The 24,063-nt window shown below is 46.0% G+C and overlaps 1 protein-coding gene across 1 annotated transcript in view; it reads right to left on the reverse strand.

Moving 5' to 3' along the window:
• DHCR24 (24-dehydrocholesterol reductase) overlaps positions 1–23,633 on the reverse strand; it is a 33,697-nt gene extending 10,064 nt beyond the window's left edge. Inside the window, exons 1-6 of the mRNA XM_064372396.1 lie at positions 23,327–23,633; positions 19,746–19,901; positions 11,898–12,003; positions 11,058–11,176; positions 7,193–7,456; positions 1,742–1,885 (exon numbers count right to left, since the gene is read on the reverse strand). Coding sequence (XP_064228466.1) covers positions 1,742–1,885; positions 7,193–7,456; positions 11,058–11,176; positions 11,898–12,003; positions 19,746–19,901; positions 23,327–23,557 — 1,020 coding nt within the window. The 5' untranslated portion in view covers positions 23,558–23,633. The remainder of the gene's footprint in view (positions 1–1,741; positions 1,886–7,192; positions 7,457–11,057; positions 11,177–11,897; positions 12,004–19,745; positions 19,902–23,326) is intronic.
• Positions 23,634–24,063: the final 430 nt, after the last annotated feature.

Consider the following 24,063-nt stretch of genomic DNA (forward strand, 5'->3'; position numbering starts at 1 on the left):
TGGAATTGGACTCCTATCCCACTCAACAACCTAAATATAAGAGCTACAACCATAAAGGTCTTTGAAGAAAACATAGGGGTAAATCTTCATGACCTTGGGTTTGGCAATAAATTCTTATATATGGCACTAAAAGCACAAACGACAAAGGGAAAATAGATAAATTAGAATTTATCTAAATTCAAAACTTCTGTGCATCAAAGGACATTACCAAGACATGAAAAAAACGCTGCAGAGTGGGAGAAAAGGTTTGCAAGTCACATATCTGATAAGGGTCTAGTATCCAGAATATATAAGAAACTCTTACCTCTCAACAAAAAAGACAAATGACCAAATTTAAAAATGGGGCAAAAGAGTCAAACAGACCTTTCACCAAAAATACACAAAATGACTGACATGCATATAAAAAGATGCTCGACATGATTAGTTCCAAGGAAAATGCAAATTAATACCACAAACCCACCAGAATGGCTATAACAATACTAATAATTTAAAAACCAGAAAATAACAAGTGTTGGTAAGAATGTTGAAAAATTAGGACATTCATACATTGCTGGTGGGAATGTAAAATGGCACAGCCTCCGTGGAAAAGAGTTGGTTGTTTCTCAGAAAGTTAGACACAGAATTAGCAACTGACCCAGCAATTCCACTCCTAGTTCTATATCCCAAAGAACTGAAAACAGGTATTCAAACAAATATATGCACATCAATGTTCATAGCAGCACTGTTCACAGTAGCCAAAAGGTTGAAACAACCCATATGTCCATCAACAAATGAGTGAAAAAACCAAATGTGGTCTCTCATAAAATGAACTACTATCCTGCCATAAAAAGAAATGAAATATTGATACTGAAAACATTCTGCTAAGTGAAAGAAGCCAGTTACAAAAGGCACATACTGTATGATTCCATATATATGAAATATCCAGAATAAGTAAATCTATAGAGACAGAAGACGAATTGGTGGTTGCCACAGGCTGGGGCCAGGGGAGTGACTGCTTAATGGGTGTAGGGTTTCCTTTTAGGTGATGAAAATTGTTTGGAACTATATAAAGGGAGTGGCTGCACAACACTGTGAATGCACTAAACTACCCTGAACTGTCTGTCCATTTTGTAACAGTTAATTTCTTGTTAGCCCAGCTCAAGCCCTGGGCTCTCGCTGTCCCTCTGCCTGGGAACAGAGTTCCAGAGTCCTCCTGAGTTGTTCCTGGCCTGTCCTCCCTATGTTCAGGTCCTTGCTCACAAAGTCATCTCCTGAGGGGCTCTTCCTGACCTTCCCAAGTGTCACTGCTCCTCATCCACCCACCCGTCTACACATGCAACAGCAAATTCTCACTTACCTTTCACAGCCAGGTTTGGCTGCCACCCCAAGCCCTAGGCAGAACTAGCCACTTCCTCTTCTTGTTTTTGTGGCCCTTTACAGTGCAGGGATCTGTCTGCTCACCGTGGCTAGAGGCTAACCCTTCCTCAAGAGCAGAACAGGTCTGTGTTCTCCAAAGTACCAGCCCAGGGGCCCACTCCCCAGCACCAAGCAGATGCTTGCTGAGAGCCTGCTGCTTGAACTGGAGGTAGCTGGTTCCTTCAAAAGGAAACGACTGTGTTGCTGCTTGAGAAGGCATCACAGGTCACTTAGGACAAAGCCACTCTTTTCCCTGAAGGGAGAGAGTATGGCTACATTGTTAACTGTCTGGGCTCCCTGCCCAGCTGGCCAGGAGGATCCAGGGCTACAGAAACCCAAGCCTCACCTGGAGCTCCCAGAAGATGCTGCGCGTGTGGCGGTGGTAGTAGTGTCTCAAGGGAATGTACTCCAGGCCCTCTTGGTTTGTCTTCAGATAGTTCTCCACATGCTTAAAGAACCACGGCTTGTAGTAATTGCCAATGCTATTCAGCTGAAATGACAGAGGGCACTGTGATCAGCCTGCAGACAAGCGCCCAGCGCCATCAGGGCGTAACAGTGACACCCGGCTTCTGTTCAGCACTCCTGGCCTTTTCAAAGCTCTCTGATGTCTATTATCGCCTTTGAGACTCTTGAAAGCTGGTGAGGTTATACACAGTGGGTATCCTCTAGCAGAGAGAGCAGGAGCTCAAAAGAAGTTAAGTGGTGTGTGCTCAGGGCCACACAGTGAGTCCCCGACAGTCTAGAGAACTCAGTGACCCCAGCCGAGCCTGGTGCAAATGTTTAATAGTGTCTGCCCTGATGCAGTGCTCCAGGCAAGGGAATTCCCTCCCTCCCTCCTTTCCCACTCTCCCTGAGGCCAGGGAAGCTCAAACTCTGGGCATGGGTCAGTCTGTCAATGCAATTCAGGGCTCGCAGCACTAATTGGTCATGGCACTTTCCCTGCTGTCCCTGGACCAAGCTCCACAGTCCTCTGGGCACAGCACTCCCCAGGCAGCCATTGTCTGGAGGATGTTCACATGAATAAACCTCACACCTCCCTGGCCCTGGCCCTGGCTCTGGGGGCTCTCACACCCAAACCTTCTATTGAGCTGGTGTCTCCTTCAGCCCTAAAGGGTTAGGACTCAATGCGCTGTGTGCGCTAGGATGGCTGAGCTTCTCCTGGCCTCAGCTTCCTCATCCATAAATGAATTCTGGCAGATGCTCACAGGGAGAGGCAGGGGGTATCCTGGAAAGAGCACAAGCTTCAGGATGGGCAGCTGGGGACACACCCAGTTCCCCACCAGCTGTGTGACCTCAGACGGGTCATCTCTTAGCCTGTTTCTTCACATATAACATGACAATAAAAATACATACTTTGTGGGAGTTCTTTGCCTATTAGAAATTACATACACATGCCCATTGTATTTATAAAAATGGGATTGTCTTATATGTATTGTTTGCCAATTTGCTTTTTCCACTTACAACACATTCGGCAGAGCCTGGGCAGGTTACTTAGCACCTCTGGAAGACTAAAAGAGATGATGTAGGAAGTGCCAAGCACGGTGCCTGGCTCACAGGGGGCTGGAGTCTCAGTCCCCACCCACCCCCGTTGCTGACCTTCTCTACCCTAGAGCCAGGCAACCCTTTGCCCTGGATCTCTGGCCTCCAGCACTTGCAGCTTCTCTGTGTGCACCTGCTTGTGCAGGCCCACCGTGCCGCTCAGGACACTCTGCAGGGTCAGGAAACTAGGGCTAAAAAGCCTCTTTGCCCAAATTAGTTTGGGGATGGTATGGGGCAGGGCAAAAAACACTCATGGTGGCCTCTGCCTGCTCATGTGAAGAGGGGAACCCAGAAGGAAACAGAGCAACCTGATCTAACCCCAGGTGAGGCGTGGCATATACGTGGCAGTGGCACCACCAGCTGCATAATGAAAGTAAGACTTAGGGCCACCTGGATACAGGTGCTCCTGGTGCACGCTGATGCATCAGGAGCCATGCAGAGAAGCTCAGGATATGGGAAAGAACCTAGATAGTATGTCTCTTTCAGGCACGCACCAGCTGAGGAGGCCAGGTGGCTGCACGAGCTCTAGGCCACCTCAGTCCTTGATTGCTAGCCACTTCCTATCTCTGCTCCCCCCCACCCCATGAAATGGGGGCAGGCTGCTTCTCACAGGATTGTGGCAAGCTTTACACTGGGCAGTGCCTGCAGAGGGCCCATCACAGGGCCTGGCACACAGGGACAACTTCCTGAATGCTTGGAAACAGAAATGTTTGGAAGAAATGCTTCTAAAATGAAGTGCCCAGACATCTAATGGCATCTACCACTCTGCCCCAGCCCTGTTCCCATCGGGTATCAGGGTCTTGCTCATTGGGGCACTTGGCAAATATCCCTCTGCTGGGAAGGCCTCTGGGTAAGGCCCTCTGGGCCTCACATCTTCTCCTTGGGAAGTAAAGGAATTAGATCAGGTCTCCAAATATTTTAAAAGCAGTGCAAACCCCTCTGCCAAATAATAATATTAGGTGGCATCTAACACATCAAACAGAAGACAGCAGAGCCACTTTGGGTACAGTGGGGGTGGTAACTCCCCTTGGTCCCATCCCTCAGCTTTCCTACCCGATAGCCTCAAGGGAATGCCTCAGAGCAGCTGGAAACCTCTGGTCTAGATGTCCTTGCTAGGTGACTTGGTGTAGGTGACACATACTGTCTGGGCTTTGGCCTGGGTCAGGCAGATCCAGGGGCCCAGGAGGGCCATACACTTCAGCTTGATATGCTGTATTGCCACCGCTGCTCCAGGACCTCTGCACTTACCGCAGAGTCCCACAGGGAGCAATGTTTGCATGATGCTAAAGTCTGCAGGCTGATATGTTGGGGAACTGACTGAACCAGGAGTCAGAAGCTGGAATTTAAATCTGTTCTGTGCTAGCTGTGTGTCCTCAGAGAAGTCTCTTTCCCTTTCTGGGCCTCATTTTCTTATTTGTAGAGAGGATTGTACCAGATGATTTTCCAGCCCTTTACAACTTTAAAATGTTTGAAGTATATATATATATATAGGTATAGATTAAGAGTCTGAAGGGATGCTATCCTTTGATCTGCGATTTCTACGTTAAGACATTATTGGAATTATAGACAAAAGTTGTTAATTGCTCCATTAATTAAAATAACAAAAAAAATCAGAAACAACTTAAATTTTCAACTCTGGGCAGCAATAGGGCATTCATTCATTTGCTCTATGCAATGTTCTGTAGGTGGACATTAACAACAGTAGTTATGAAGGCAATATAACAACATGGGGAAATGCTCATTACAATAAACAAGAAAAAGGCTGGGCGCAGTGGCTCATGCCTGTAATCCCAGCACTTTGGGAGGCCGAGGCAGGAGGATCATCTGAGCTCAGAAGTTTGAGACCAATTTGGGCAACATGGTGAAACCCTGTCTCTACTAAAAATACCAAAATTAGCCGGGTGCAGTGGTGTGTGCCTGTACTCCCAGCTACTCGGGAGGCTGAGACAGGAGAATTACTTGAACCTGGGAGGCAGAGATTGCAGTGAGTCGAGATCGCAATATTGCATCCAGTCTGGGCAACAGAGCGAGACCTTGTCTCAAAACAAAACAAAAAACAATCAACAAGAAAAGACAAATGTGAACAGGTGATCACAGCTGAAGACAGACAAACTACAAAGAGATGCTCACCCTCATGAATGATCCAAGAACTGCAAAATAAAACGAGATACTATTTTTAACCCTATCAGATTGGCAAAAATGAAAGAGTGATCCTATTTAGTGTTGGCAAGAATGTAGGGAAAAAGGTGTTCTCACACACCACTGCTGCAAGTAGGCATAAGCACAGCTCTTCTTGAGGGTTGTGTGGTTTTATCTATTAACATTTAAAGTGCTCAAACCTTTGTGTAATGAGTTCCATTTTTCTGATTCAATCCTACACAAATATTTGTACAGAAGGACAGGATAAATGTAAGACAGTCTTAAATCTTCAATGTAATATTATTTGTAAGAGAAAAAGTTTATGCAACATAAATGTCAGTAAGGGCTAAATTAAGCCAATTATTTACATGCAAAAATGCGATGTTATAGAATGAAATGAAGACATGCACACATACACACACACACAGGGAAATAGGTCTTGGCTGGGTTTGGTGGCTCACACCTATAATCCCACTACTTTGGGAGGCTGAGGTGGGAAGATTGCTTAAGGCCAGGAGTTCAAGACTAGCCTGGGCAACATAGCAAGACCCCACCCCTACAAAAAAATTTTAAAAATTAACCAGGCTGGGCACAGTGGCTCACATCTATAATCCCAGCACTTGGCTGGGGAGGCCAAGGTGGGTGGATCACCTGAGGTCAGGAGTTTGAGACCCACCTGGTCAACATGGTGAAACTCCATCTTAGTAAAATTGCAAAAATTAGGCAGGCGTGGTGTGGTGGCACCTGCCTGTAATTCCAGCTATTTGGGAAGCTAAGGCATGAGAATTGCTTGAACCTGGGAGGCAGAAGTTGCAGTAAGCCTAGATCACACCACTGCACTCCAGCCTGGGCAACAGAGTGAGACTCTATCTCAAAAAAAATTAAAAATTAACCCGACATGGTGGCACACGCCTGTAGTCCCAGCTACTTAGAAGGCTAAGGCGGGAGGATTGCTTGAGCCCTGGAGTTCAAGGCTATAGTGAGCTATGACTGCACCACTGTACTCCAGCCTGGGTGACAGAGACCCTCTCTCAAAAAAAAAAAAAAAAAAAGAAAAGGAAAAAAAAATAGGTCTTGAAGAATGCACACAAAACTGTTACACGTAAGTGGTTACAGCCTGGGTGTAAAGAGATGCACTTTAACTTTTTCTTTATGTATTTTGGCATTGTTATATTACATTTATAATTTAAAACCTTAAAAAAAAAATCCATACACAGAAAGAGGAAATAAATACAGTTGTCCCTCAGTATCCATGGGGGATTTGTTCCAGGATCCCCCCAAATCCATGAATGTATAAGTCCTGTACATAAAATGATGTAGTATATGCATATAATCCTACGCACATCCTCCTGTATACTTTAAATCATCTCTAGATTTCTTACAATACCTAATACAATGTAAATGCTACATAATAGTTAAGGAATTGACAAGAAAAAAAAAGTCTGTCCGTGTTCAGCTCAGATGAAACCATCCATTTTTGCCCCTTGAACATTTTCAATCTGCAGTTGGTTGAATCCACTGATGTGAAACCCAGAGACACAAGGACCAATTGTATACCAAATGCATTGGCAATACTGGCTTTGGGTCCTATTTACAGGTGGAGTCTTTTCTTTCCTCTTTACTTGTTTGTACCTTCCAAGTCTCTTACAATAAGCACAAATCCTTTCTAAAGGCAGAAAAAACTGCTAGAAAAAATTACATGGCATACGTGGAAGGAATGTCAATCTAGATTCCAAGGCATCAAATCAATTACTCAAATCTTGTGGAAGTTTACATTATCTCTTTTAAATGTTGGGATTACAGGTGTGAGCCACTGTGCCCAGCCTACATTACCTCTTGAAGATTCAGTTTCCTCATCTGTAAAATGGGGTTGCTATGAGGACCAAAGATTGCATCCACTTAGAGACAAGCGCATCACAGGCAGGTGGTAGGGAGTAGGTGGAAGCTTCCATCACTGTCTAAGACATCTCTGATCATAGATCCTGTTGCCTGTATCCCAGGTGGGCTGACCCAGCCTTGAAGAGGTGGCTGCCAGGGTCAGGATGGGGGAATGGGCTCAGTCTCAGTACACTCAGGCCTCTCCAGTCGTGGTCTGCAAGCAGCTGACACCCTGGCTTACCTTGCTGGGCTCTACCTCGTCTGTCATGACCCCCGTCATAATGACAGCCTCATCCAGAGAGTAGAGTAGCCCTTCCACGAAGTGGTTCTCCTGCCGCTGGGACTCACGGGTGAACTTGGCACAGATAGCCTCCAGGCCCCGCACTGGCTCGAAACGCAGCTTGACGTACTTCTTGGCAGGGATGATGCGGATCTCGGCGGCCACCAGGAAACCCAGCGTCCCACAGGACCAGGGTACGGCATAGAATAGGTCTGAGTTTTCGGACTGTGAGACAGAATTGACACGTTGAGAGCTGGAACCTTGGGTCCCATACTGTGGCACGCAGTCAGTCAGGGAGCAAAGCCTGGGAGAGTCCCTATTCTCTCACTGTCTTGTGTAAACCCAAACAATGAACTGTACACACTGAGCTTACCGGGCTTTAGTTTTCTCTCTGCAGCTTCAATATGACATGGAACATAATACTGCCCGCTGTTTCAAGGATGCTCAGTGAGAGAGCATCCTCCTTCTCCCATCTAGGCACAGCCCCTGACCCAGAGGCTATTCAGGAAAAAGCTGGGACCAGCACTGCCCACCCCCCACAACCCATAATGGGTGACTCAGGGGTAGGAGTCCAAGGCCTAAAACAGAGCTGAACCCTTACTGGGTGTCAGTCAGTGTAGCAGGGGAACATTAAATTTCCTCACTTCTGAACCATTGCTAAAATTTACATGGCCTTTCCCAGTCCACTGGCTTGTGAGATCCATCCGCAACAAAGCCCAGGTAGGGTGCTGGCACCCCCTTAGACAAGGAAAGAAATTGAGTCTCTGAGAGCTGCCATGACTCAGCCAAGGCTTCCCAGAAAAGTCAGCTGCAGCAATGCCAAGGGCCAGGCAAGCTCACCTAACTCCCCAGCCAGCGTTTCCTATAACACCTCATCTGCTTCCGTAAATCCATGTCCAATCTCACCATTTTATTGTTTTGACATATGTCTTGCACTTAGATAACTAACTTTTCCTTGGCCATTCTAATTGGGATTCTTTGGTTCTAATAAAGCTCCTTCTGAAAAAGTCCAGCCTTGTCCTGCCTTTACTAAGAGGACAGCCCTGTGCAGTTTCCACGAAACCTGAATGCTCTTGGTGGTGGGCACAGTGAATGCAGGGGGCAGGAGAGCTGGGGCACAGAGGCTCTGCAGCACGCTGGCAGAAGCCTCAGGAATAGCAGCACTGAGCCCACCGACTCCTCCTTGGGCCTACAGCTAATCACATTCTCCCGGTCACGGCAGTGACGATGACACTGCTGCATGCTCAGCTCTATGCAAGCAGCTTCCCATACAGGACCTACTTATTTCTCTCGACCACATATTTGTCAGTGAGGAACCTGGGCCTCAGAGAAGGGAAGGAATTCGTAAATGTCTGTCTCCTTTCTCTGCCAATAATAAATAAGTCAAAAGACAGGGCCCCAGCAAGAGTTCAGGAAAATAGAATGAACTGGTGTGAATCTTGCTAGGGGTATCTCTCATCTAAGAACAGTACTGCCAAGCTGGAAGTCTTTCCCTTGGCCCTCTTCTGTGAGGTGAATGACTCTGGTGGCTCCCTGAAATACCCACTTCAACCAGACTGACTGTCTCTCCCATGCCAGGGGCCCCCTCATATCTGCCAGGACAGAGCCAAGGTTACTTAAAGTTTCAATCCTATCTCACCTCTTGGGTAAAATGCTTTACATGTTTGTATCCCAGTTTGGGTGGTAGAATTGCCTTTTATTTTTCTAAAACAGCCTCTCTAATCACTTAGTTACATGATCACGTGCTGCATAAAGACATTTCAGTCAACAATGGGCCGCAGATATGATGGTGGTCTCATAAGATTATAATGGAGCTGAGAAAGTCCTATTGCCTAGTGATATCATAGCTATCAGAGCTGTCCTAATGTCATACTCAAGTGTTTATGGTGACACTGGTGTAAGCAAATCTGTACTGCCAGTTGTATAAAAGTATAGCACATATAATTATGTACACCATATAATACTTCATAAATGACTCTGTCATTGGTTTATGTATTTACTACACTATACTTTTAATTGTTATTTTAGAGTGCACTCTTTCTGCTTATTAAAAAAATTTAAGGCTGGGTGCAGTAGCTCATGCTTGTAGTCCAAGCACTTTGGGAGGCCGAGGTGGGCAGATCATCAGGTCAGGAGCTGGAGACCAGCCTGGGGAACATGGTGAAACCTCATCTCTACTAAAAATACAAAAATTAGTTGGGCGTGGTGGCAGGCACCTGTAATCCCAGCTACTCAGGAGGCTAAGGCTGGATAATCGTTTGAACCCGGGAGGCGGACGTTGCAGTGAGCAGAGATCATGCCATTGCTCTCCAGCCTGGGAAACAGGGCAAGACTCCGTCTCAAAAAAAAAAAACAAAAGAGAAGTTAACTGTAAACAGTCCACAGGCAGGTCCTTCAGGGGGTATTGCAGAAGAAGGCATTGTTGTCATAGGAGATGACAGCTCCACATGTGTTTTGCCCCTGAAGACTTTCAAGTGGGGCAAGATATGGAAGCGGAAGCGTTACTGATAATTTTGACTCTGGGTAGGCCTAGACTACCATGTGTTAGTGTCTTAACTTTTCTTCTTTGAGACAGAGTCACGCTGTGGTGTAATCAGGGCTGACTGCAATTAGCCAGGCATGGTGGTGCACGCCTGTAGTCCCAGCCACTAAGGAGGCTGAGGCAGAAGAATCACTTGAACCTGGGAGGCTGAGGGTTCAGTGAGCTGAGATCGTGTCACTGCACTCCAGCTAGACAACAGAGACTCCGTCTCAGGAAAAGAAAATTTAAAAAAAGAAGAAAAAAGCTTATAGAATAAGAATATAAAGAAGGAAAATATTTTTGTACTCCTGCACAATGTGTTTGCATTTTAAGCTTAGTGTTATTACAAGAGTCAAAAGTTTTTAAAGAGTTTATAAAGTAAAAACGTTATAGTAAGCTAACAGTAATTTGTTATTGAAGGAAGAAAATTTTGAAAAATAAATTTGGTATAGCCTAAGTGTACAGTATTTATAAAGTCTACGGTAGTGTACAGTAATCTCCTAGGCCTTCACATTCACTCACTCACTCACTGACTCACCAAGAGCAACTTCCAGTTCTGCAAGCTCCATTCATGGTGGGTACACTATCTAGGTGTACCATTTTTTATCTTTTATATTTTGACTGTACCTTTTCTAAGTTTAGTTATGTTTAGATACATAAATACCACGTGTTACCGCAGCCTACAGTACTGAGTATAGTACCATGCTGTACAGGTCTGTAGCCAAGGAGCAGTAGGCTATCCCATGTAGCCTAGGTGTGAAGTAGGTTTTCTCATCTAAGTTTATGTAAGTATATTCCATGATGTTTGCACAACGACAAAATTGCCTACAACTTGTTTCTCATAACTCATCCCTATTGTTATGTGACACATGACCACACCTCACAATGTAAGATACCCAGCTTTGATGACAAGGCCTGACTTCCTCCAAAGAGGCAGGATGGCATAAGGAATGGCTAGGGGGAAGGGATCTGGGAGGCTGATTACTGGGGTATGAGTCCCAGCTGTGTGATCTATGACAAGTTTATTAACCTCTCTGAGCTTTAGTTTCCTATCTATAAAATAGGGATAATAATAGTATCTTCCTCATAAGGTTGTTGAAGGATTACATGCCTTAATATATATAATGTATTTACAACATCGCCCAAGCACATATAAGGGGCTAAACAAATTTTTATTATGGATATAGCCCCAGACTGAACAGGTGTATTTGAAATGAGGCACACTCAGAGGAACCCCCTCCCTGACCTCAGGATCCTTAATGCCCAGAGCAGGCTGACATGGATGTTCCCCATTGCTGAACTCACCGGAGTGCATCGCACAAAGCTGCCATCAGCCAGGACCAGCTCGTAGGCAGTGCAGATGTGTTGGAACAGGCCGTATTTGTGGGATGACGACTCTATGCCTGTGCCCATGATCAAGCCCCCTGCAGAGACATTACACAAAGTATCAGCAGGGAGAGCTTCGGGTACAGGGTTGGGGTGGGTTGGAGCTGGGGACCTCCTAGTATGAGGGAGGCACTAGCAGAAATGGGGTTGTTGACTTAGAGGAGATTTCCCATCTGTCAATCTAGAGAGCAGAAGAGGGAAGGAGGGGCTCAGATGGAAGCATGAGGTCATCCTTAGAGGCAGAGGGTGGTAAGCAGACTTTATCAAGGGTACTCACACCTCACCTCTGGCCAGCCTCAACCTAGAAATCTGTGTGCATTCATTTTGAGAGGGACTTTAATGAAAATGGGGGCTGAAGGGGTGACAGGAAGCCCTGTCCCATGGGAATAGTTAAAAGAACCAAAGATGTTTTTCCTGGAGAAGAAGAGGCTTTGGGGGCTATGAATCCTACGAGAGAAAAAGAGAGACTAGACTTATTCTGCATGTTCCATGAAGTGGAATTGGAGCAATGGGAATAAGTCACAGGGAAGCAGATTCAAACCAGAAATTAAAAATGCCATCTGATAACTTGAACTGCTCAGAAATGAACAGCCGGCACTGAACATCCCTGTCATTGGGGCAGGCAAGTAAGAGACAGAATTACTTCTGTCACAGATGGAATAGTGGCAATTCCAGGACTAGATGGAGTGTGGCCAAGGCCCATCAGCTCTGATCCTAGGACCGTCTGTCTCCTATTGCCCATTAACATGGTGTCCTTACCCACTGTGAGGTCATCAAGCTCAGGCAACACGGGTAGAGTCCAGCCAATGGAGTTCAGCAGGGCAGTCACCTGGCCCATGGTCACCAAGGGCTCCACACGGACAATCTGTTGACACAAGAAAAGAGATCCTGGGTCAAAAGGAGGCTGCCAGGCCCAAGGCGGTGGGGGATCCCTCCTGCACACAGAAGGTGTCATCTCAAACCTTCCCAAACACCCCCTGCAGGGATTCCAATACAGCCTTTACAGACTCTTTCTAGAACACTGCCTTTAATTACAGGGAATGGTATTTCTGGCTCTCTGTTAGCTAGCGTTTAACCTTGCCCTTCAAGTATATTTATACTAAATATTTGACTTATCCTTTTCTAAATTACAGGAGAAATATTCATTCACTTAGAAGATAAAGCAAAAATAAAAAAGAAAACAAATATCACCCATCCTGGCTGGGCATGGTGGCTCACGCCTGTAATCCCAGCATTTTGGGAGGCTGAGGTGAGCGGATCACTTGAGGTCAAGAGTTTGAGAACAGCATGGCCAACTTGGTGAAACCCTGTCTCTACCAAAAATGCAAAAATTAGCCTGGCATGGTAATAAGCACCTGTAGTCCCAGCTGCTTGGTAGGCTGAGGCAGGAGAATCGCTTGAACCCAGGAGGTGGAGGCTGCCACTGCCCTCCAGCCTGGGCAACAGAGTGAGACTCCATCTCAAAAAAAAAAAAAAATCACCTATCCTAGTTCTTCAGAGTTACCAATGTTAATAACAGTGTGTACACTATGTATTTACTTTGTTTTTTGCCCCCCCACACACTATATTGCTATTGTGAACCCTGAATATAAGAGACAGGTCTCAGTTAATTTAGAAAGTTTATTTTGCTAAGCTTAAGGATGCGTGCCCATGATACAGCTTCAGGCAGTCCTGTGACATGTGCCCAAGGAGGCTAGGGCACAGCTCGGTCTTGTACATTTTAGGGAGACAGGAGACATCAATCAATATATGTAAGAAGTAAACTGCTTCTGTCCAGGAAGGCGGGGACAACTTGAAGTAGGGAGGGGGCTTCCAGGTCACCGGTAGAGAAGAGACAAACCGCTGCATTCTTTTCAGTTTCTGATAAGCCCTTCCAAAGGAGGCAATCAGACTATGCATCTATCTCAGTGAGCAGAGGGATGACTTTGAATAGAATGGGAAGCAGGTTTGTCCTGAGCAGTTCCATTTGACTTTTCCCTTAGTTTAGTAATTTTGGGGCACCAAGATTTTCCTTTTACACTATTTTATGTTTTAACACAACACACACAAACAGCATATCTCATTTTCTGTCTTGCCTTTTTAAAATTTAATACTACACTATGACCATCACCCTTTATCATTACACATTCTTGGAACACACAATTTTTAATGTATACATCCCTGGGACTTCTAGGTGGAACAACAGGGACCAGGTTTACCATGCTGCCTGAAGAAAAAAAAACTGACAAAATATATGAAATAAGGGTTTTCAATGTAATGGACATAAACAATCAAAGTTAGTGATCCCTCAGAGAATAAGAAATAAACAAGGTGAGCTCTGAGGCGGGAGGACTGCTTGAGGCCAGGGATTCGAGACAAGCCAGGGCAACAAGGAAGGAGTAAAATAAAAAAATAAAAGTATTAAAAAAAAAAAGTGAGCTCTAGGGATGGCCCACGTAACTGACTGGAGTGAGGCAGTACAGGGAAGGAGACCCAGGTGGGGTCCACAGGGGACTTTGGATTTTCTAAGAGTTAAAAAGATGGGGGTGAGGCTGGGCATGGTGGCACATGCCTGTAATCTCAGCACTTTGGGAGGCTGAGGTGGACGGATCACCTGAGGTCAGGAGTTCAAGACCAGCCCAACAACATGGCAAAAACCTGCCTCTACTAAAAATACAAAAAATTAGCTGGGTGTGGTGGCGGGCGCCTATAATTCCAGCTACTCAGGAGGCTGAGGTTACAGTGAGCCAAGATCATGCCATTGCACTCCAGCCTGGACAACAGAGCGAGACTTTCTCCCCTCCCCCCGCCAAAAAAAAAAAAGATGGAGGTGAGAACTCTAGGAGACCAAGTGAATAGAGTTTGCAGGATAGAGTACTGGAAAGGAGAGAGTTGCACAGAGACAAAACTGAAGAAATGCAAAAGGCGTCCTTGGGAATTCAACTGAGTACTAATCAGTACATACACGTGAGGCTATTACCTGAGGCTGAAGCCAGGGAAAAAATTGTCAGAAACGATAACAGGTTATAGTATCAGGGGCTCACACAGAGCAGGAGGCAGTGTCTGTTCCCATAAGCCAGACTGGAAAACCTGACAATTCACAGGGCACTGCATAGAATATTCAAAATGATCTTGCCTCATAATTAACTCGAGATGAAATACTGCCCTGGCCCCATCTAAAAAATCAAGACCCAATGGCATCAAACTATTTCCAAGTAGCTTAGCTGCCTCCTAGAGCAAAACTCAAAATTGATAGGAACACAAAAACACCCAGCTCCCCAAAAGGTAAAATGTCAGAAAGTCACAATGTCAGAATCCAATAGAATTTTACCAGGTATACAAAGAGGCAGGAAAGGAGAAAACTCAATCAAGCAAATAGAACTTAGAACTGACATAGATATCAGAATTAGCAAACAGGAACATCAAAACATTTATAATAATCATATTCTCTACATTCAAACATTTAAGAGACATTAGGAATATATTAAAAAGAACGGCCAGGCATGGTGGCTCACACCTGTAATCCCAGCACTTTGGGAGGCCAAGGCAGGCGATTCACCTGAGATAAGAAGTTTGAGACCAGCCTGGCCAACATGGTGAAACCTCGTCTCTACTAAAAATACAAAAAAAATTATCCGGGCTTGGTAACAGGCATCTGTAATCCCAGCTACTTGGGAGGCTGAGACAGGAGAATCCATTGAACTCAGGAGGCAGAAGTTGCAGTGAGCTGAGATCATGCCACTGCACCAGTTCAGCCTAGGAGACAGAGTGAGATTCCATTTCAAAAAAAAAATCCAAATCAAACTTCTGGAAATGAAAATCACAATGCCTGAAATAAAAGATACACTGGATGGCACTAACAGCAAATTAGAAAATGCAAAAGAAAAGAATAGTTAACTTAAATACATAGCAACAGAAGCCATCTAAAATGAAACACCAGAGAAAAAAAATTTTTTAATGAACACTACCTCAGTAACCTGAGCTGTAAAACAACTTGAAATGGCCTAATATATACCCTAGCAGTTCCCAAACTAGAGGAAAAAAAAAAGGGGACAGAAAAATAGATAAAGAAATAATGGCCCCAAAATTTCCTAATTTGATGAAAAATTATGATAAATTCCAAACAAGAATTATGAAGAAAACTATACCAAGGTGCATGTTAATAAAATTGCTCAAAACTAGTTATAAAAATCAACATGCTTTTAAAGACTCCATGGGTTAAAGCAGACATCAAAAGGGAAATCAGAAAGCATTTTAGACTGAAATAAAAAAGAAAAGAAAACATATAGAAATTTGCGAGCTGCCTCTAAAACAGTGCTTAGGGAAAGATTTATAGCACTAAACATCTATATTAGGAAAAAAAAGGTCTAAGTCAATGACTTAAACTTTAACCTTAAAAAACTAGAAAAATAGTAGTATTAAACCCAAAGTAAGAAAAGAAAGGAAATAATATAGACCAAAGCAGAGGCCAAGCACGATGGCTCACGCCTATAATCCCAGTACTTTGGGAGGTCAAAGTGGGCGGATCACTTGAGGTCAAGAGTTCAAGAATAGCCTGGCCAACATGGTGAAACCCCGTCTCTACTGAAAATACAAAAATTAGGCGGGCGTGGTGGCATGGGCCTGTAATCCCAGCTACTCAGGAGGCTGAGGCAGGAAACTTGCTGGAACCCAGGAGGCAGAGGCTGCAGTGAGCCAAGATCACACCACTGTACTCCAGCCTGGATGTCAGAGCAAGACTCCATCTCAAAAAAAAACAAGATCAAGGCAGAAATCAATGAAATTGCAAACAAAATACACACACAAAAAGAGAAAAATCAATGAAATAAAAGCTAGTTTTTGAGATCAGTAAAATTCGATAGCCTTTAGTCAGACTGTTCAGGAGGAAAAGAGAACAGAAACAAAATGCCAATATCAACAACGAAAGACTTGACAAAGCTACAGATGTCTGCAGGAAGTATTGTGAACAACTTTATGTCAATAAATTATACAACTTAGTGAAATGGAGAAATACCTTGGAGACACAAAGCTAACCCAAGAAGAAATAAACTGAAGAGCCCAATATCTATTAAAGAAATTGAATTTATGCTTAAAAACTTGCTCACAAAGAAAACCAGGTCCAGAGAGCATCACTTTAAGGTTTCTATAAAACTTCTAGAAGAAAATATAGAAGAAAGCCTTTCTGACACTGGATTAGGCAAGGATTTGCTAAATAAGACATCAAAAACACAACGTAGGCCAGGCACAGTGACTCACGCCTATAATCCCAGCAGTCTGGGAAGCCAAGATAGGTGGATCATTTGAGGCCAGGAGTTCGAAACCAGCCTGGCCAATGTGGTAAAACCCCCTCTCTGTTAAAAATACAAAAATTAGCCGGGTGTGGTGGTGTGCACCTGTAATCCCAGCTACTCGGGAGGCCAAGGCACAAGAATTGCTTGAAACCAGGAGGAGGAAGTTGCCGAGAGCTGAGACAGCGCCACTGCACTCCATCCTGGGCGACAGAGCAAGACTCTGTCTCAAAAATCAAAAATATAAACAAACCAAAAAAACCCCACAATGTATAACAATTAGACTTTAAAAATGAAAACTTTTGGCTTGGCCACGCGCAGTGGCCCATGCCTTTAATCCTAGCACTATGGGAGGCCAACGTGGGCAGGATCACCTGAGGTCAGGAGTTTGAGACCAGCCTGGCCAACATGGTGAAATCCCGTCTCTACTAAAAATACAAAAAATTAGCCGGGCATGGTGGCATATGCCTGTAATCCCAGCTATACAGGAGGCTGAGTCAGGAGACTCACTGGAAACTGGGAGGTGGAGGCTGCAGTGAACTGAGATTGCACCACTGCACTCCAGTCTGGGCGACAGAGTGAAACTCTGTCATAAAAAGAAAAAATAAATAAAACTTCTGATTTTCAAAAGAGAAGCCATAGACTGGGAGAAAATATTTGCAACTCATGAATCTAATAAAGGGTATTGTTTCAAGGTATAATGTCCAGCATTGCCCATTAAAAAGTAGGCAAAGGACATGAACAGACACTTTTGAAAAGACAAGCATGTGGCCAAGAAACACATGAAAAAAGCTCAACATTACTGATAATTAAAGGAATGCAAATCAGAATCACAATGAAATACCATCTGACACAGTCAGAATGGCTATTACTAAAACGTCAAAAAATAACAGATGGTGGCAAGGTCGCAGAGAAAAAGGCACATTTATACACTGCTGGTGGGAGTGTAAATTAGTTCAACCATGTGGAAGACAGTGTGGTGATACCTTAAAGACCAAAAAACAGAAATAGCATTCAACCCAGCAATCTCATTACTGGGTATATACCCAAAGTAATATAAATCATCCTATCATAAAGACACATGCATGTGTATGTTCACTGCAGCACAATTCACAATAGCAAAGACATGGAATCAACCTAAATGCCCATCAATGGTAGACTGGATAAAGAAAATGTGGTACATGTATACTACGGAATACTATGCAGCCATGTTCCTTTGCAAGAACACGGATGAAGCTGGAAGCCATTATCCTTAGCAAACTAATGCAGGAACAGAAAACCAAATACCTCATGTTCTCACTTATAAGTGGGAGCTAAGTGATGAGAACACATGGATATATACAGGGGAACAACAGACACTGGGGCCTATCAGAGGGTGGAGGGAGGCAGGAGGGAGAGGATCAGGAAAAATAACTAATAGGTAATAGGCTTAATACCTGGGTGATGAAATAATCTGTACAACACACCCCATGACACAAGTTTACCTATATAACAAACCTGCACAGGTACCACTGAACTTAAAAGTTAAAAAAAAAAAAAAGATGTTTCCAGAATATATAAGAAAACAATGTGATTTTTTTTAATTGGCAAAAGATTTGATCAGGCTTCACCAAAGAAGATGTACAAATAGCAAACATGCATGTGAAAAGATCATTAGTCACTAGGGAAATGCAAATTAAAATTACAATGAAAAGCTACTACATGCCTGTTAGAATGGCTAAAATTAAGACTAACCATACCAAGTTTATTACAATGTGGAACAAGAAAAACACTCACACTGCTGGTGGAAATGTAAATGCTACAATCACTTTGAAAAAAAAAATTTGGTAGTTACTTAAAAAGTTAAATGTACACCCACCATATGATCTAGTCATTCCACTCCTTGATATTTGCCCAAGAGAAAGGAAGACATATGTCCACACAAAGACTGCTCACAAATGTTCCACTTTATTTGTAATTGCCCCAAACTGGAGCCAGCCAAAATGTCCATCAGTAGGTGAATGGATAAACCAACTGCACACAATAGAATATGACTCAGCAGTAAAAGAGAACGTTCTATTGACACACGCTTCAACAAGGATGAATCTCCAAATAAAGATGTTGAGTGAAAAAAGCTAGACAAACAAGAAGTACTATATGATTCCATTTATATAAAACTCTAGAATCGAACTAATTTATAGTGGCAGAAAGGTCATTGTTTGCCTAACGCTGTGGTGAGCAGGTAGGGGAAGAGGCAGGGCTAGAGGCTGGAGGAAGGGATTACTCAGGAGCATGAGGAAATTTTGGGGTGTGATGGATATGTTTGTTGTCTTGATGGCGGTAATGGTTTTATCACACTTTTTTTTTTTTTGAGACAGAGTCTCACTCTGTCACCCAGGCTGGAGTGTAATGGCATGGTGTCGGCTCACTGCTACCTCTGCCTCCCGGGTTCAAACAATTCACCCACCTCAGCCTCCTAAGTAGCTACAGGCATGTGCCACCACACCCGGCTAATTTTTTTTTTTTTTTTTAAAGTAGAGATAGGGTTTCACTATGTTGGCCAGGCTGGTCTTGAACTTCTGACCTTGTGATCCACCCGCCTCAGCCTCCCAAAGTGCTGGAATTACAGGCATAAGCCACCGCACCCAGCCTTTTTACCACACTTAAATACGTCAATAAAGCTATTTTTAAAAAATGGCACAGAGAGATTAAGTAACTTGGCCAAGGTCCCACAAAAACAACAAAATGCTATCAAGTAGATATGCCATATTTAATGACTCTCCTATTATTGGATATTGTGTTGTTGTCAATTAGAAATAAAGCTGTGATACAATCTCTGTGTGTTGGGTATCTTTAATTATATTGAAGTCGATTTCCTTTTTCCTTAGGCCAGGTTTCGAGAAGTAAAATTACTAGATGGGCCCAAAAGTATGCACATCTTGAAGGCTATTAAACAAGAGGGTCTCCAGGAAGCTTGGAACAAGACCCATGCCTCCCAGTCACTTCTGAGGCCCATTTTTCACCAGCACACTTCCTTATCAGGAAGGGATAAGTAGGTTCCTTTTTTGTCTCTCATTTTTGCCCATGAGTTCCCCATTCCTGACTTCCTGTGGAAACACAGACAATCGAAGGGTCCCCTGAGCTCTTGGTTTGTCCACCTCTGAGATGGGGTTATGACCCATCTCTCCCCCAGTGCCTGTGAGGCCTGAGGACAGCAATGGCAGGCAGAATCTTCTATGACTGTGGGCATTGATCCTATCCACTCTGGGATGCCCTTGGCTAAAATCATTTCCCTATGAGTCACCTGCACCAGGGGCAGTCCCCAACCTGCTCCCAGAGCCCAGAACAATGCTATTCTCACCTGTTTCTTGGTGTCCACTTCCAGAATGTCCATCAGGTTGATCATGATGTTTTTGTGTGTCTTCTTGTACTTCCCGACACGCAGCGAGACGGTGAGCCAGCCGGGGCGTCCTGTGCACATGAAGGTCTTGCTGCCCTGCTCCTTCCATTCCCGTACCTGCAACCACAGGACAGAGGCTGAGCTGGCCCCACTGGGGATCCCCAGAGCAGCCTGCAGCCCTGCTTTTATTGAGGCGGAGCTGGGAATGACGCCTCCATCAGGCACGGGAGAAAAAGAACAATGAAAAGTCTTGCTGGCCCTACCCTCTGGCACCTCCTTGGCTAGCAAGGCTGACAGAAAAGCCAACATACTGCTATACCACAAAGCAGAATGAAGAAAGATCTAGAACAGAGGATCAAAGCATTCTAAAAACACTAATTCTAACTGGGAAGTTCAGAGAAGGTTTTTGTCACGGTGATAATAGCAATTATAAAAATGATGACCATTTACTGGGTATTCCCAATACACTAGGCATCTACTGCCCACTGTCTTGTTTAATTCCTACAACAGTCCCAGGAAGTTAGGATGACGACATCCTTTTGCAGATGAGGAAACTCAAAAGCAATAGAACTTGTCCAAAGTCACACAATTTGTAAATGGCAGAGCTCAGATTCATAAACAGGGCTTGTTTGACTTCAGGACAGGAAGGATAGATGGGGTTGTGGTAACAGTCCACAGGGTAACAGCTAACAGGTATGGCAGCTTATCACATGCCAAGGCCTCTTTAAACATTTGTATATGTTAACTCATGTATCACTTTGGAGAGGAGAAGCAGGGAAGGACCACCAAGCTAATGGAAGGAAGAGGTTTTACGAAACCTCTAAAGTAACTGACCAGACCACAAAATATAGACTAAATGGCCCACAGATGACAAGCCCATCAGAAACGCAGGAGGAAGTGTTTCCTTTCTCCTGAGATAAACTAATGCAAGGGAGGTGGATATTTGTTGTTTTGACCTGTGACCATCCACTTCCTCTTCATCTGCTTCTAACAATCCCAATCTTCCTTTGGTCCAAGTGAGACTGATTCTACTCACCTAACCCAGGAGGTGGGCACATGACTGAGGTCTGATTCTATCCTTCTGGCCAAAGAGACATGTTAAAGGATGGACCTATGACCCAAGTCAAGAAAATGAGACCAGTTCCAGGATGGCCACTCTCTCTTTAGTGGGGTCACGAAGCTGGTTGGATATGAGCAAGAAACTGTTGGGGCCTCTGCAGGAAGAGAGGCTCCAGAGAATGAAGTCAACCTAGAAAAGCAAGGCCAAGGCCAGGCGCGGTGGCTCATGCCTGTAATCCCAGCACTTTGGGAGGCCAAGGTGAGTGGATCAGAAGGTCAGGAGTTCAAGACCGGCCTGGCTAAGAGGGTGAAACCCCGTCTCTACTAAAAATACAAAAATTAGCCAGGCACGGTGGCAGGCGCCTGTAACTCTAGCTATTCAGGAGGCTGAGGCAGAGAATTGCTTGAACCTGGAAGGTGAAGTTTGCAGTGAGCCGAGATCATGCCACTGCACTCCAGCCTGGGTAACAGAGCAAGACTGTCTCAAGAAAAAGAAAAAAAGTAGGGCCAAGAGATGGCAGAGGGATGGACAGATGGAGATGGGGGACAAAGGATCCTGGATCCAGCCATGCCTGATCCAGTTATACTCCCAGACTTTCCAGGACATGAGCCAATAAAATCTCTTTTTGCTCAAGTCAGTTTGAATTGAGCTTTTTTCATTTGCAACCAAAGATCTGGTCAAATACTGTCAGGTCACCTGGAGAAGGCTGCACTGGAGCTAGCTGGGCAAACAGCACAACCCAGGGAAGGGCTTTCCTTTGATCAGAGGCCACAGAGCCGGAAGGGAGCAGGTATTAAGAGCTTCCTGTGATTTGGGGGGAAAGGGATGAGAGGTGGGATTCCCTGACCAACCAGGCCTTGTCCCTGCCTGAATCTACAGCCACTGAGTTTGACACAAGCCCAAAGACGGGAGGGAGTGATTAGGGGTGCTGCATTTAAGCTGGAGGTCAAAGAGAGGGCCTGGAAAAAAGGGCAACTGGGTCAGACAGCTACTACAAGCCAGGTGTGAGGCAACTGAACCAGACCTACCAGGGGAAGGGAAAGAGTGGGAAAGAAGAAATGTCAGAATTCAGGCTCTGAAATCAAGCTAATCTGGGTTCCAGTCCCATTTACTGACTACATCTTCCTGCGCACATGACTCGCACTCTGAAACTCAGTTTTCTCTGTTTGTAAAATAGGCACAAGATCTACCAGGGTTGCTGTGAGGATGGCAATGGCACATGGCAGGTCGAGGGTAGAGGCTAGTCCAGCTGGGCCCTTGTCTTCCTGCTCACAGTGAATCTTGTGGCTTAGCTGAGATTAATAAACACTCGATAGGCTGTTTTGAGCCAGGCCCTATGGGCCAGAGGCAAGTCACATAACAGTCCCTGCATTCTAGGAACTCACAGTCTGATGGGGGAGACAAGCAGGTAAATGGAGAATTTGAACTCGAGATAAGAGCTAGGAAGCAGGGTGCAGGCGGGGAGGGAGGACAGGCAGAGGCTCTGGAGCCATGACTGTGACCAGCAAAACCCAGAGCTACAGGGCAAAGCATTTCCAGACACTGCGTTCCCCATCGGGCCAAGGTCTTCTGCCTCATGGGAACGTCTCTCCGCATCCATCTTCATGCTCTTTGGCAAGCAGCGCAAGCAGAATATGGAGGCTGCTACACCTACAGGAGGGCGGCAGCAGGAAACAGAAGCTCTCTGCAACCTGATGCCAGCAAGAGAGGAACATCAAGAGGGGCAGAGGGAGTCAAGAAACCGCCCAGGCCCCAGGCCCATGCCAGCCCTCGATGCGGAGGAGGCTCCACTGTGAGCCACAGCAGGTCACCGGTTCCGTGGGTGGCTGAGGAACTGGAAGATGGACCGACTGCCTTTGTCAAGGAGTGAGCCCTCCGTCACCAGAGGCTGTGAGGCTCTTCCCTCTGGCTTCTGGGCTGGGTTTACCTTCTTGCTTTAGTCTTCTAACCTAAATCCAATCAAAAGCGTCTTGCTGCTACAAAATAAACTCCAAACTCGGCCTTGGCATCAAGGCCCCTCTCCAGCCTAGCACCAAACAGACTGTCCGACCTTCTCCCGCTCCTGTCTTGCACTTGCCGGCTTCCCAACCTTTGCTCACACCAGTCCCTCCACCCAAACACCTTCCCCCAGTCATTTCCCCAACTTCCCAATCTCTAGATCCAGCTCCACCTCCCGGAAGCCTTTCCTCCTCAGAAATGCTTGGGCCGGGTGAGAGTGCCCCTGAGTTACCTCCCCTCTTCTCCTCCTTCATCTCCCTCCAGGTAAATATACCCTGGACACAGTAGGTACTTTGCCTATTCTGTTCTCCCGCCCCCATCACATTTTTGTTTGGTTCCAACCCCCTTCCAACGCCAGCTCCCCACAGCCCCCGGGAATCCTCGCACCGCAGCTCCCGTCGCCGCCTCGCGTCCCGCTATCCCCGCGCACGCCGCACCGGGGAGCCCGCGGCCCTGAGCCCCGGCCGCGCCCGGTGCCGCTCACCTGCTTCTGGATGTCCCGCACGCGCTCCTCGTGCAGGCGCGGCGCGCTGTTGAGCTTGAACACCACCCAGGCGCGCACGTAGTAGTAGATGTCGAAGATGAGCGAGAGTGGCAAGAGGAAGAGGCACACGAACACCCAGCGCTGGTGGATGAGCACGAACTCCAGTCCCTTCACGCGCACCCACAGCAGGAAGAGCAGCGCACACACGGCCAGCGACACTGTGGGCTCCATGGTGGGACGCCGCGCGGGGAGGGCTGCAGACTCTCGCCGCCAGTCACCGCAAACAGCTCCGCGCCTGGCCCGCTCTACGCCCGCTGCCCGCCGCCAGGGGAGCGGTAATCGCCCGCCGCCTCGCGATTGGCTCAGGTCGTCTAGGTTCGGTGGGCCGAGACCCGGGTAGCGACCAATGGCGAGCCGCGCTGGCGATCGGACCAGGAACCCGCGGTTTTCATTGGCTGAGGGAGTCGGGTCGCTCCACCCTTTTCTCCCCGCCGCCGCGCAAGGCGGAGGTGCCGGGGTGGGTTCTGGTGGGGTCTGCTGCGTTCTGCGACACCGGGGTTTCCGGGCGCGGGCGGCGGGGACTCAGGGCTCCCGGTCCTCGGGGCTGCGGGGCCGTCCGCTCCACTCCTCCTTAGGGGGCGACTCCTCCTTAGGGGGCGACTCCTCCAGACGCGCCTTAAGCGGTTTGCATTGGGTTTCCGCCCGAGGGCTAGTAGGCGCCCGGGTCCTGAGAAAGT

Source organism: Aotus nancymaae, unplaced genomic scaffold (assembly GCF_030222135.1).
Source record: "Aotus nancymaae isolate 86718 unplaced genomic scaffold, 86718_ANA_hifiasm-v0.15.2.pri h1tg000007l, whole genome shotgun sequence".
Lineage (NCBI taxonomy): Eukaryota > Metazoa > Chordata > Mammalia > Primates > Aotidae > Aotus > Aotus nancymaae.